We start from the raw sequence: 15,504 nt of genomic DNA, 5'->3' as shown, positions 1-15,504 counted from the left end.
TGAATGGACCTCTTGTACAATAACTTCCTCACTTTCTAGGGCTCAACAACTTATGTTCTCAATATTAATTAATTTTTGTATTTGCACAATTTGCTGTATTTTGCTCATTGGATGTTTGTAAGTCTTTGTGTTGTTCTTTATTGATTCTATCGTGTTTCTTTGTATCTACTGTGGATGCCTGCAAGAAAATGAATCTCAGGGTATTCTGCGGTGATGCACACAGTATATACGCTGTTATTAAATTTACTTTGAACTTTTATAAGATGGAACTGACCTTACAATTTACCTCATTACAATCTTGTACTTTATCATTTACCTGCACTGTACTTTTTTGGCAGCTTTAACACTTCATTCTGCATTGTTATTATTTTACCTTATTGTACCTCAATACACTGTGTAATGATTTGATCTGCATGAACAGTATGCAAGACATATGACAATAATAAATCAATACCAATAGAAAGATCATTACAACAAAATTTCCTCCAACTTGCATGTCAACCCCACATGGAATCAAACTAGCTATTGTCTGAGTACAATGCAGAATCAAACTAGTGTAAGTGTTGTGTTAGGGTGGATAGAGAAGTAAACTACAGTGATTTATTGAAATGTCAAGAAGTGAAACATTGTCACTTGATGCACAACTCATTGGAAAACTTACTTAAAGTGTAAACTACATTGCTGATGCAAAAAGCTAATTCTCATGGCACTTCAGATATAGATACAGGTCGACCTTCACCAATCCGACTACCTGTAATCCGGTTCCTTCAATAATCCAGCCTAATGTGATCCTTCTGTAATTTGGCATTTTCACAAATCCGGCATTCCTCAGGTCCCAATGGTGCCAGATTAGTGACGGTCGACCTGTATATATTTCTCCTTGTAGCTTCGAGTAATTTTTTAATGTATCGCACTTTACGACCGCTGCAAAACAAGTTTCACGGCCTATGTCAGTAATAATAAACCTACCACCCCACCAGCCTCCGGATCCAGCACATTATCTTCCACAACTTCTGCCACCTTCAACAGGACCCCACCACTAAACATATCTTTCCCTCTCCATCCCTCTCCGCTTTCCGCAGGGATCGGTCCCTCCGTGACTCCCTGGTCCACACGTCCCTCCCCACGGATCTCCCACCCGGCACTTATCCCTGTAAGCGTAAGTGCTACACCTGTCCTTACACCTCCTCTCCTGCCACCATTCAGGGCCCCAAGCAGTCCTTCCAGGTGAGGCAACACTTCACTTGTGAGTCTGTTGGGGTCATCTATTTCATCCGGTGCTCCCAGTGCAGCCTCCTCTACATCAATGAAACCCGATGCAGATTCGTCGAGCACCTCCGCTCCGTCCGCCACAACAGACAGGATTTCCCGGTTGCCACCCACTTCAACTCTGCTTCACAGTCCCATTCAGATATGTCCATACATGGCCCCCTCTACTGCCATGATGAGGCTAAACTCAGGTTGGGGGAGCAACACCTCATATACCGTCTGGATAGTCTCCAGCCCCTTGGTATGAACATCGAATTCTCCAACTTCCAGTAATTCCCTCCCCTTCCCTTCCCCTATCCCTATTTCACTCTGCCCCCTCCCCCAGCTGCCTATCACCTCCCTCATGGTTCCGCCTCCTTCTACTACCCATTGTGTTTTCCCCTATTCCTTCTTCACCTTTCCTGCCTATCACCTCCCTGCTTCCCCTCCTCCACCCCTTTATCTTTCCCCTTACTGGTTTTTCACCTGATACCTACCAGCCTTCTCCTTCCCACCCTCCCCCCACCTTCTTTATAGGGCCTTTGCCCCTTCCCTCTTCAGTCCTGACGAAGGGTTCCGGCCCGAAATGTCGACTGATCGTTTCCACAGATGCTGCCCGACCTGCTGAGTTCCTCCAGCGTGTTGTGTTACTCTCTCTTCTTTGACACACCTCATCACTATTGATGTGTATCAATTAGAAAACTTCTTCCATCTTTGGAATATATCTATCCTGCACCTTCCAAAATGCTCCCAGAAAATACAACCATCGTTGTACTACCGCCATGCCTGCTAGTGTCCCCTTCCAATCAACTTTGGCTACCTCCTCTCTCATGCCTCTGTATTTCCTTTGCTCTACTGTAATAGTGATACATCTGACCTTAGCTTCTCCCTCTCAAACTGCAGACTGAATTCTATAATATGATCACTGCCTCCTAAGGTTTTACCAAATTTTTCTGGTAAGTGGGAGGTACTTAAAAGTGAGATTATAAGAGTCAGTGATTCCCAGCAGATGCTAAATTTAGGGAGCCTTGGTTACTGTTATGAAATTAGATAACATGGGTTTATTTTCACCAGACTGTAGGAAGCTACATAAGTGTGACTTATAAAACTATGAAAGCAGAAATAGGACAGACGGTCATTTTCCCAGGGGAAGGAGAGTCTCAGCTAGAGGGTAAAGGTTTAAGATGAGAGGAGAGCCATTTAAGAAAATCTCATGAGCAAGTATTTTTTGTTTTTACACAGAGGACCATGGTTACCTGGAACAAGCTGCTGTGGAGATGGTAGAGGCAGATACAATTACAACATCTAAAAGACATTTGGACAAGTATGTGATGGGAAAGGAGGAGAGGGATATGGGCCTAACATAGTCAAATAGGTTATCGTAGACAGGCATCCTGTTCAACACGCAGGCAAGCTTGGCCAAAGGGGCAATCCCTATTCTGTATGGTTCTTTAACAGGAGAAGTAGGTGACAAATGAACCAGTGAGATGGTGCTCTCAGAGCATCAAATCTTATATAAAAACACTTCTTAGGTCTTGGTCACTATATAGCAAATGATAAACTACAGGTTTTGAAAACTTACACACTTTTCCTGCTTGTTTTAGCATGTGAGTGTTGCTGCACTGCACCCCAAGAATCAGAAGTTCTGAGGCTCATCTCCCTCGTGTGCCAAGTTAGATTATGTTTTCCAGGCCTCGGAGAACAAAATTGAGGAGCCCACCATCCCTAATCTTGTTGTTTGTTTTTAATTCTTAATTGTCCGATGCTGGCACTTCATCTATATACACTTTGAACACATTCTTCTCCCTTTCCTTTTTGCCCCAACGCATCTCTCAAAGATTAAATTCTTCATTGTGTAAAGTTACACCTAACTGTCCAGAAAGAAGTTATTTCTGAGTTCGCAAAATTCACACAAAAAAAAACTTACTTCCAAATTTTGACCAGGTTGTCACAGCCTCCTGACACAAATCTCTTGATGTAGTTTGGTTTCTGTCCAGAGGGCTGGTCTATAAGACTCCCCGGTAAAACTGCAGGAGCCCAACTGACAGCATTGCAACCAATCTGTAAGGGAAGAAAAGCAAAGAGTGAATGCAAAAATCATGATTCCTATCACTCATCAGGGCTCAGAAACAAAAAGATATGCAGAATAATGATCTGAATTGTTACACCATTTAACCTGGCCTGAATGGAGAAAAGTTGTTAATTCCATAAATCACATCAGAATACATGAATACTGCAAATAACTTAGACTCACAAATATGACTCAAATTGTGTATTTCATTGTGATAGAGAAATCATACTGTACACTCCTGTGGTTTTGGCTTGAGTTAATCAATCACTGCAATATTGACCTCTGCATCAGTCAATCAAATAAAAACAAGAGGTATAGTTTCTTACCGTGTGCGCATTGCTGATTTTCTTCATTTCCCACTGACCATCGCCCGTGTACGAAAGCACTGAGATTGCACCATCTGAGCTACCGCATGCAAGAATCAACCCAAACTCGTGCGGTGCCCAGCATAAGGAGTTGACTGCAAAAAGAAACAAACCACAGTTGGTTCTGGGTGATACATAAGAAAACAGTATGCCCTGCATTCAATATAATCCTGGCTGCTCTGCCCCATGTTTCATCTCCTCTTCTATTCATTCCCCACAATCCTCATTTCCTTAATCTTTCAAAAATGTGTCTATCTTCTATTTTAATATGCCTGGTGACCAAACCTCCAGAACCTTCGAGGGTAGAGAATTAGAGATTTGCCACTCTCTGCAAGAAATTCCTACAGACTTCACTTTTCAGAGGTGGAGCTCTTTCATGTCCTGGCACTGGAGTTTTTTCCATTTGAAGAAACAGCCCAACATCCACCCGACCACAACCAGTTAAGAGCTTTTATGCTTCAATAAGCTAACTCCTCGTTCTTGTAAACACCAAATAATATACACTCAGTTGCCACTTTATTAGGTACACCTGTGCACCTTAATGCAAATATCTAATTAATCAATCATGTGGCAGCAACTCAATGCATAAAAGCATGCAGACATGATCAAGAGGTTCAGTTGTTGTTAAGACCAAGCATCAGAATGGGGAGCAAAAGTACTCTTTAAGTGACTTTGACCGTGGAATGATTGTTGGGTGTCAGATGGTGCGGTTTGAGAATCTTACAAACTGCTGATCCCCTGGAATTTTCATGCACAGCAGTCCCAGAGTTTACAAAGAATGATGCGAAGAGAAACCATCCAGCGAACAAGAGTTCTGTGGGTGAAAAGCACCTTGTTAATGAGAGGTCAGAAGAGATTGGCCAGACTGGTTCAAGCTGACAGGAAGGTGATATTAACTCAAATAACCACGTAGTGTACACAAGAGCATCTCTGAATGCACAACACGTCGAACGTTGAAATGGATGGGTTACTGTAGCAGAAGACCACAAAAATACACTCAGTGGTCACTTTATTAGGTACAGGAGCTACCTAATGAAGTGGCAACTGAGTGTATATTCTTTGGTGCTTGACAGACCAGGGGATGATCTTATTGAAACAGGTGCCTCCATATTGTATATTTTTTATTAAATAAGAGGGCTAAAACAGTGCACAGTATCCAGGTGTGGCCTCACCAACAATTGTAACAATATTTCCTTATTTATGATCTCCGATCCTCTTACCACATAACAATCTACAGCTTGTACTCAGAAACACCGAGATCACTCTATACTTTGCTCATCTGCAAACTTTCTCTGCATTTCTGTACACTGGCTATGGCTGGCAAGAGGACATCAAAACAATCTTAAAAAGCCAGAGAGAGCATCTAAGAGCATTCTTGAAACCTCCTAGAATATCTACATTCTCAATGGTGGTAGAGCTAGCACGAAAATGAAATGGAGTAAAAAGGATCAGCCATGATTGAATGGCGGAGCAGACTCGATGGGCAAAATTCTGCTCCTATGTTTCATGGTCTTATAAATGCAAAAGCCAAAGCTGAAATAACTGTGTTCAGCTACAAGAGCCAAGTGGATGATTCCACTCAGTATAGGCCTAAGATTCCCACTATCACAGAAGCCTGTCAAGAAGAGGACAAATTAAATCTAGCTACAGTGAATTATCAGCTAAATGATGTAATTTGTCATCAACAGTACCATTAAAATGCACTTACTAATAACCTGTTTGTAGATGATCAGTTCAAGTTTCATTAGGACAACTTGGCTCAAACCTCACCATAGCTTTGGTCCAAACAAAGGCCAAAAATCTGGATTCCAAAGATGATGAGACAGTGAATGCTGTTTACATTGGTAGTATTTTCCCAGGTGTGGCTTTATGGACTGGTAAAATTACAGTCAATGGCTCAAGGAAAATATTCTCCTCTTCAGGGTCACAACATTCAAAAAAATCCACGCTAAGATATTGCTCATCTGAGTCTAAACTTCTTTTGCTCCCAATTAAAAGATGAATGGATATACATTTCATGTGATTGCTCAGCCATTCATCTGATACTGAATATAGAGGGTGGATTTGAAAGTCAACAACACTTGGGATGCCTTTGGAGTCTACTCATAAAAATCATTTCAGAGTTCACTTTGAGTATGGAGTCGATTTCAGAAACAGATATCATGAGAAATCCTTCAATGCAGTTTGATAAAATTAAAAGGCATTACATTTTTAGCCTGTTTTTAGGAACAAGAAGCCACTTTAATATTCATTGGAATGCAGGTGCAGAAGGTTAATCAGCTTTATAAGCCTGTTCCACCATTCAGCTATAGTATGCTGATCTGTACCCCTTCTTCAAACCCACATTCTTTGAAATCCTTAATTTAAAAAATGGACTTCTTTCTTAATGAGTTAATTACTCCAACATCTAAATATTTATAGAGAAAGAATTCTAGATCTCTATTATCTTGGTGTGGAAAAATGCTTCCAATTACAGTCCTATGCGCACTTTTAAGATGGTGCCATTTTGTGCATGAGGTAATGTGTTTTGCATATAGTCTTTACAAAGAGCCTAGTAATCTTTGTGCTGAGAACTTCTTTATTTCCTTAGAACAAAGAAATTTGATCTCTCTTGGAGCGCTAGATGGAGTAGGTCGCATTTTGGGTTTGCTCCATTCATTTTTCAATCTTTTTACCACCTTTTTACTATCTACATCAAAGTGTTTATAACACTTATATATGTTTGAATTTTGACTATTAATCGATGGAAATGACTACCAGAGGAAAAAAGGCATTAGCTGAAGGCAAGGAAACCGGTAATGGAAATGGAAAGAAAGAAGGTGTTTTTGAACAGCCTAAACAGTCTCAACTTACTTTGGAGGATATCTCAAAGCTCTTGGATGATAAATTCAATAAAAGATTTGCTACCTTGGAAGTATTGTTAAAGGAGATCAAAGGTAGATTGGCAATACTTAAGCGGGAGAGTGAAAAACAATAACAACAAATTTCCAAACTCGTTGAAGCTGGGAAACAGAGAGATCGTAGGCTCGATCTATTGGAAAAGAAATTAACTTTGACCACTCGAACACTGGAACAGTATAAAGTTAAGACTATTGACTTGGAGAATCGTAGTCGTAGACAGAATTTGCGAATAATAGGACTCAGTGAAGACGTTCAGAGCGGTGACCTTACTAAATTCTTTTCTCAATTTTTAATGGACCAATGTTTTTTCTTCCCCCCCCCCCATACTCGATCACACTCATCGGTCTTTAAGAGTTAAACACCCCTAAGGAGTTGAAATCCCGACCTGTGATACTCCGATTTCATTCTGTGCATACTAAACAGCATTTGATTTGTTTTCTCATCCGAAAGGGGTTATTGTGCATGGAGATCTCAAGTTTCGTCTGGTTGAAAACTACAGTCCTGAGGTAATGCAAGAAAGATCGCTTTTTAAACAGGTGATATCCGAGTTATATCAAAGAAATTTCCAACCAGTTCTGCTATTTCCAGCTCGCCAAAGGGTTGTTCTGCCTGATAAATCACGTAAATGGTTTAAATCCGTGGACGAAGCACATCAATTTCTTGAGGACCAAAATCTGAGCTCAGATGTCTAATAAATTTGCTGTTTCTTCATGTTTATATTCATTTGACTTATAAACTGGTTAAGTCCAAGTTCTATTAAAGAAAGTTCTAAACAGTTCTGCTATTTCCAGCTCGCCTAAGGGTTGTTCTGCCTGATAAATCACGTAAATGGTTTAAATCCATGGACGAAACTCATTAACTCCTTGAGGATCAACGTTTGATTTCAGCTGTCGAATAAATTTACCTTTTTTTCATGTCTGTATTCATTTGTTTATAAGTCAATAACCAGTTCATAGATTTGGACTTTTAAAGTCTGAAGAATTTTGCCCTTGGTTTGATAATGCTCATACTTTGTTTTGGAGTATGGATATTTATCATCCTTTTATGTTAAAGTTCCTTTTCCTTTTTCTTCCTTTAATACTTTATTCTATTATTTAATTGCTTTTTAAAATAATTAAGAATCTGATTTGGTGATTGATTTTTTTCTTGAAATATTAATAAGATTGTATTTTGTTTCACTTTCCAAGATCTTCCCTTTCAAAATGGTTTGCAAACGGCTGTTTTTTTTTTAACATTTGTTTGTTGCTTGTTATGGCATTCTCTTCTCAATGTTTTGACTGTGGGTGGTGTTTTGAATTCCTTTTTCATTGGAAACTAGCCTTCAAGAGAGATGGGGGTACGGAAATGTCTAGATAGCTGTCTATTGGCCAGATATCGGGCTTTATTTTGGGTGGGGGTGGGGTTATTTTTAGTTTGATTTTCTCTATCTGGGCTGATCCAAAACTACAAATATGTCTGAATTGTCGTAACTTCTGGTTCCTCTTTAAACCTTTTTTCCTCTTCCTGATTCATGAGTTTCCTATGCAGTAAGGTTAACCCTTTGCATATCATATGGTTTATTCAAGTACAGTGGATAATATTATTAACTTTGTTTCATGAAATACAAATGGTTTGAATCATCGGATTAAACGGAAGAAGATTTTTAAAGTTTTTCATAGATTGAATGCTCAGATTATCTTTGCCCAGCAGACTCATGTAAGGAAGGAGGATAACCAGTTTTTTTTTTAGTTTTGGAAAGAATAACAATTTCACTCTAATTCACAGTCTAAGGTGAAAGGCGTTTCTATTTATATAGATTCCTCGATTTCATTTGTTCACTATGAAACAACTTCAGACCTAAATGATAGATTTCTGTTAATTACTGGTTTACTTTATAACCAAAAAGTTGTTATGGTTAATATCTATTCACCAAATACCGATTATCCTGAATTCTTTAAGCATTCATTTGCATCTCTTCCTAATTTAAATGAATATACGTTGATAATGGGCGGAGATTTTAACTGTTGCCTGAATCCCTCGATGGACAGATCTGCATCCAGTCAGGTACTTCCAAACAAATCCGCTATTTTTATCAATTCCTTTTTAGTTGACGCCAGAATTTTAGAAGTTTGGAGGTTTTTACATCCTAACGATAAAGAGTTCTCATTCTTTTCTCATCTACATCATAATTACTCCCGAATTGACTTTTTCGTTGACTCTCAATTAGTTTCAACTGTTACAGCCTGTGAGTATGATGTAGTTGCCGTCTCCGATCATGCGCCCCTGAAACTATCAATCAAATTGACTGATATAACTTTCAGCGCTAGACAATGGTGGTTCAATTCTATTCTGCTTCAGGACTTAGATTTTGTTAACTTTATTAAAAAACAGATTGCCTTTTTCTTCTCAACTAATTTCACGTAAGAAATTTCTAGTGGGATATTATGGGACATTTTTAAAGCATATATCCATAGGCAAATTATTTCACATCCTGCTGGATTGAAAAAAGGAATTAATAATGAAATATGTATATTGGTTGATAAGATTAAAGAAATTGATAAAAAAAATATTCCGTTGCTCCTAATTTGGAGCTTTACAAAAAGAGTTGAACTTCAAATGCAACACAGTTTGTTATTAACATCCCCAATTGAAAATCAATAACATAAATCTAAGAGTCAATTTTATATACATAGTGATAAATCGGGTAAATTACTGGCCAACCAATTGAAAGCTGCTTCGGCTAAATGTCAGATTATTAAAGTTTGTAAACAGGACGGTACTTTGACAGTTGATCACGATAAAATCAATAAATCTTTTCAAGAATTCTATACCTCTTTATACCAATCAGAATTTCTTGATGATTCTACCATAATACATGAATGTTTAAGAAAATTGAATATTCCGAAATTACCACTTAATGAATGTTTAACACTAGATGCACCTATTACGGAAGAAGCAATAAAGAAAAAATTTCTTTGATGAATTCTGGTAAAGCACCCAGCCTAGATGGGTATACAGTAGAATTTTCTAAATCTTTTTCAAGTCTACTTTCTCCTTGGTTATGTAGAATTTTTAAGGAGGTCTTATTTGTAGGTAAATTACCACAATCTTTTTATGAAGCATCTATTTCTTTAATTCCTAAAAAAGATAAAGACCCCACTGAATATGCATCATATAGACTTATAGCCTTTTTAAATATGGACTCCAAAATTTTTCCAAAATATTAGCAATTAGATTGGAAAATGTATTGCCACAAATTGTTTCTGATGACCAGACAGGATTTATTAAAAATCATTCTTCGTATTTTAATGTTAGGAGGTTGATGAACATTGTATATACTTCTTCATCTAAAACTCCAGAATGTGTTGTTTCACTTGATGCCGAGAAGGCATTTGATAGAGTTGAATGGGAATATTTATTTAACATCCTTGAGAAATGTAATGTTAGCCCAAAATTTATATCTTGGATTAAATTAATATATCATATACCTTTGGCTTCTGTACTTACTAATAATCAGAGATCCCATTTTTTTAAGCTTTTTCGAGGTACTAAACAGGGCTGTCCTTTAAGCCCTTTACTATTTGATATTGCCTTGGAACCCTTGGCAATCGCTCTTCGTGATTCACCCAATACAGCCTCTTTCTATGCCATTAATTTCTGTGATTGTGAGATCAGTTCAATGTGATTTCTAGTGGATATTATTAAGCTGGATGACCAGCAGGGAAAAAAAATACACCAAGCTTCAATTAATTTTCTGTCATTACAGTGTTAATTAACACAGGAGATTCTGCAGATACTGAAAATACAGAGCAACACACACAAATTTTTGGAGGAATTCAGCAGGTCAGGTAGCATCTACAGAGAGGAATAAACAGTCGACGTTCTGAGTTGAAAAGTTCCAAACAGTTATTTCAGTCTGGTGTTCAGCATTCTTGTGCTGGTTCCACCACCATTGAGAATGGAGGTTTTCTTGAAGCCTCTTAGAATGCTCTTAGGTGCTGTCCCTGGCTTTTTAAAGTTGTCTTGACAGTGAAGGGACTTGGTTTGAAACATCGAGTGCTATTGAAATGTTGGCATATATGTAAATAATTAAGATCAAAGTGATAACTTGTATATTTCCAAGTGAAAAATTTGGCAAAGCACACACATGAAATTGGATTTTTTTTTCCAGAGCCAGATTGTTAAATACAGCCTATAATATTCCCAAAATTTCATGAAAACCTCTGTCAACGAAATGCAAGATTTTCATGACAATTTACAATGGGACTAGTTTGTTTATGGTTTGAAATCATGCCAGTTCAGGAAATTTCCCTCAGTTCAATTGGAGGAGATTGCAAACAGCACAATCTGTGGAGGAGTTGAAACACCAACAACAATTTCAGGATTTTGCAAAAATGCCAAGTTGCTGTCAATTACAGAGTTCCACTTTCAGCACTGAGAAAATCCAGACCAATAGATCAACCAAAGTATTCAAAACATCTTTTATCATTTTGGATCAATGACTTATAGTAGATTAGAAGCTTCCACATGTGGTCAATTGATTACTTACTAGGTTGAATGGTTTAAATGCCAAGGGCAGATGTTGAAAATGAGTTAGGGAAAAAAAAAAGGAAAAAATGGAAACTAGAAAACTAATTGTGCCTTAAGTTAAGTCACTGTGGTAGACCTGTTATTTGAAGTGCAGAAATGGATTAGAGATTTTTGGATAATTTTTTGGGAGGAAGAGTGAGAATAGGTTGTACACGGATTAAAATGGACAGGAAAGGATATTCTCCAAAAGTAATATGCTTACTGGATCCTAATTTTTTTGCTGCTCTGAAACATTCCAGAGGTTGTATTATTATCTGCTTCCAAAATCATAGTGTTCAATATCTTCAATCATCTTTGGTACGTATTTTGTATAACCATGCTGTGCCACAGCCTGGATAAATGAGTCCCTCAGGATAATTTATACTAGAATAGTGTGACCCAAGTTATTTTAACTTTCACAGGTCAGAACAGCTTTCCTGCTGGCACAGAATGATTTGGAAAAGCACCATCGCTATTTTGTTGCTTGTGAATTTAAAACAAAAAATAATATGATAAATCTTACTCTTAGTAAACTGTGGACACAGAGTGGAACCTGGTTTCTTCACTATTTGAGTATTAGCATCTCACCTTCAAGTCAACCCAGTAACTCTTAATTACCCATCTCTCTTTGAATTGATCTTGAAACTGCGTTGCAGGGGTGGTGGTAAAGGCAGATACATTAGGAACATCTAAGAGACTCTTAGATAGGAACCCGGATGATAGAAAAATTGCCGGCTTTGTGGATGGGACGACATAGATGGATCTTAGGCTAAAAGGCCAGCACAACATCATGGGCCGATGGGTCTGCACTTTGCTATTATTTTTGATGTTCTTAATTCTCTGTTCTCAATACAGACAGTCCCCAGGTTATGGCAGGGCTCCCTCATGAAGGCTGTTCATTACCAGAACTGTTTATATGTTGGAAATGAAAAAGTGTGTCAGAAGGGATCACAAACAGGATAGCAAGCAGGCATGGGAAGAGCAGCCAATGGGTGAGTGAGGGATTCTGCTAAGCACTCCCACCTCTGCTCAGTTTGACCCAGTCCTGACTGATGAGGCTCAGAAAGGGAGGGGCTGTGAGCAAAGAATGCATGTGGAAATGCCCCGCTCCCAACCAGAAGATGCTTACAGCCTCAGAGCAGCTGGCAAATCCATCTCTATACATCCCACTGACTTCCCAAATGCTCACATTTTTCCATATCAGCCATGATGGTAAACTTGCCTGGAGAACACTAAATTATCAGTTATCTTACTCTTCATTTCAATTTATTGTTTATAAGATTGTAAAACACATTTTCAGCCTTCCTACTGCTCAAATGTGTACTGCTATTTATTACAAATACTCTCAGTGGGCACTTCATTTGGTACCTCCTGTACCTAATAAAGTGGGCACTGAGTGTATGTTCATTGTCTTCTGCTGTAGTCCATCCACTTCGACGTGTTGAGTTTTCAGATACTCTTCTGCATACCATCGTTGTAATGTTTGGTTAGCTGAGTTCGCCTTTCTGTCAGCTTGAACTAGTCTGGCCCATTCCCTTCTGTCCTTTCTCATTAATAAGGCATTTTCACTCATAGAACTGTCACTCAGTGGATTTTTTCTTTTGTTTTTCACACCATTCTCCGTAAAATCTAGAGACTGTTGTGTGTGAAAACCCCAGGAGATCAGCAGTTTCTGAGATACTCAAACTGCTCCATCTAGTACCAAACCACCCTGTCTAGTACCAACAATCATTGCACGTTCAAAGTCACTTGCATCACATTTCTTCACTATTCTGATGTTTGGTATGAATGATAATTGAAGCTCTTGACCATGTCTGTGTGCTTTTATGCATTAAGTTGCTGGCACATGATTGACTGATTAGATATTTGCATTAAGGTGTACATTTGTACATAATAAAGTAACCACTGAGTGTATGTTGCAGTGTACATCACTGAATGAATCCAGGAAGAAAGTTGACAGCCATGTTCATGTTGGAACTAATAACAGACAAGTGTTTGGGTCCTTTATGTGGTATTTCAGTGCCAGTTTAAAAAAAATCAGATGAAGACCTTAAATTGCTAAATTTCTCTATGTTCTAGATGGGAAAGTAATCAGATGGAGGGCTTTGAATTCCTGGAGCATTTGAACTAATTGTACAGGAGTTACATGTACAAACAAAGCAGGTTTCATTGAACAGGACTGGGCAAAAATTCTCACAGAGAAGTTAAATTATTACTGTGGGGAATGATTCAAGTAATTTGCCAGGGAGTAACAGTAGGATGCCAATTCACCGACGTAGCACAGGGTCACAGGAGGACAGACAAAAACAGAACTAAAAGAACTAGAAAGGACAGCAATTAGATGGTGGAGGAGCCAGAACTGATTACATTGGTCACACCTGCACCAGCCCATTCACCTCCTCCTTCATCTTCATTCAGGGCCCCAAATAGTCCTTTCAGGTGTGGCAACAGTTCACCTGTGAATCTGTTGCTGTCGTCTACTGCACCCAGTGCTCCCGACAGGACCTCCTCTACACTGGTGAGACCCATCGCAAATTGTGGGCCTGCTTTGTCGAGCAACTCAGCTCCACCTGTCAAAAGCGGAATTTCCTGGTGGTCAACTACCTTAATTCCTATTCCCATTCTTGTTCGAGCATGTCGGTCCATGGCCTCCAGGTGTGCCACGATGAGGCCACTCCAAGGGTGGAAGAGCAAGTTCTCATATTCCATCAGGGTGGCCTTCAACCTGATGGCATGAACATCGATTTCTCCTTCTGGTAAAAATTGTTCCCTGCATTTTCTCTTTTCTATTCTCCACTCTGGCCTCTTACCTCTTCTCACCTGCCTATCATTTTCTCTGGGACTCTTCCTCCTTCCCTTTCTATGGTCTACTCTCCTCTCCTATCTGATTCCTTCTTCTCCATTCCTTTACCTTTCCCACCCACCAGGCTTCACCTATCACCTTCTATCTAGTCCCCTTACCCTCCCCTCACCTTTTTGTTCTGGCATCTTCCCCGCTTCCTTTCCAGCCCTGAAGAAGGGCTTCAGCCTGAAATGTCCACAGTTTATTCATTTACGTTAATGCTGCCTGACCTGCTGAGTTCCTCCAGCATTTTGTGTGTATTGTTTTGGAGTTCCTTCATCTGCAGAATTTCTTCTGTTTATGATTACATTGATTTTGGAATTTGTGTGCTAATGTAGTAATGAAATAAACAAAGAAAAAGTGTTGGAAATGTAAATCAGATCAAACTGCATCTATGGAAACAGGAAGCAAGAGCAGTCAGTGTTTCAGGTCAATAATCATTCATTGTTTTGAACAATATTGGCATCACATACATTGTGGCCACTTTATTAAATACCTCCTGTACCTAATAAAGTGGTCATTAAGTGTATGTTCATGGTCTTCTGCTGCTGTAGCCATAAATTTCAAGGTCCTGCACACCATTGTTAAAATGTGTGGTTATTTGAGTTACTTTCAACTTAGATCACATTTTTCCTCATTCTGTTGCTTGGTCTGAACAACAACGGAACCTCTTGACCATTCTGCATGCTTTTACTCATTGAGTTGCTGGACATGATTGGCTGGTTAGATATTTGTATAAATGACCAGGTGTACCTAATGAAGTGGCCACTGAGCGTAAATCAGATTAACCAGAAGCAGAATAAATCTCCCAATTCTGATTATCCATTAAAGGACTCAGCACTAGATATTGAATGAACACACATACACACACACACACATGAATATGAAGTAATAATTCCTGAACAGAAGTACAGGAAAACATGGACTATGACAGGACTTCAAAGTGGGTAGAATATATGGGTGATCCAAGCATGTTCTCTTTAGATGAGGTACTGAAAGCTAAAGCGACCTAGATGGTGATAAAGCAAATATTAACATAAAATAAACAAAACAGATTTATGACTGCAGGTCCATATTTCTGGGCGGAGCCAGGATGGCACTTGATAGCGACTTCTTTGAGCTCATCTATGGAAACAGCTTAATTTCTACCTTTAATGTCTCTTTCTCCTTTTCAAGGTGAACGATATTCTGTCAAAGATCCTGGCGTAGAGCTACACTCAAACCTCGGTTCTTTGCAGCAATTGGACCCGCTCCCGGGGCTCACCGATCAGCTGTTTCTCAATACCCTAAGGCTGTGGCCTAGAAGACAAGTGTGAGACGAACGTGCCTTCGGGGTTCTTTTGCAGCCCTGGAGACGAGCCAATTCTACGCCAGTGCCGCCAACTGAAACATTGCAGGAGAAGGGGGGACATCAAGAACAGTAGATCAGTTGTCCGGGGCTCTGTACTCAATGAATCCCGTGCTCTCTCCCCTTCTCCCGTTGGGTGGGGGAGAGTTTGTTTCTGATTCTCGAGTTGAAAAACTCAGAA

The 15,504-nt window shown here is 39.2% G+C and overlaps 1 protein-coding gene across 1 annotated transcript in view; it reads right to left on the bottom strand.

Moving 5' to 3' along the window:
* Positions 1-15,504, bottom strand: part of sec13 (SEC13 homolog, nuclear pore and COPII coat complex component) — a 54,615-nt gene that overhangs the window by 10,356 nt on the left and 28,755 nt on the right. Inside the window, exons 5-6 of the mRNA XM_072280665.1 lie at positions 3,646-3,779; positions 3,176-3,309 (exon numbers count right to left, since the gene is read on the bottom strand). Coding sequence (XP_072136766.1) covers positions 3,176-3,309; positions 3,646-3,779 — 268 coding nt within the window. The remainder of the gene's footprint in view (positions 1-3,175; positions 3,310-3,645; positions 3,780-15,504) is intronic.

This window comes from Mobula birostris, chromosome 16 (assembly GCF_030028105.1).
Source record: "Mobula birostris isolate sMobBir1 chromosome 16, sMobBir1.hap1, whole genome shotgun sequence".
Lineage (NCBI taxonomy): Eukaryota > Metazoa > Chordata > Chondrichthyes > Myliobatiformes > Myliobatidae > Mobula > Mobula birostris.
Note: the sequence above shows the minus strand (reverse complement) of the source record. Positions and strands in the feature narration are given on the sequence as shown.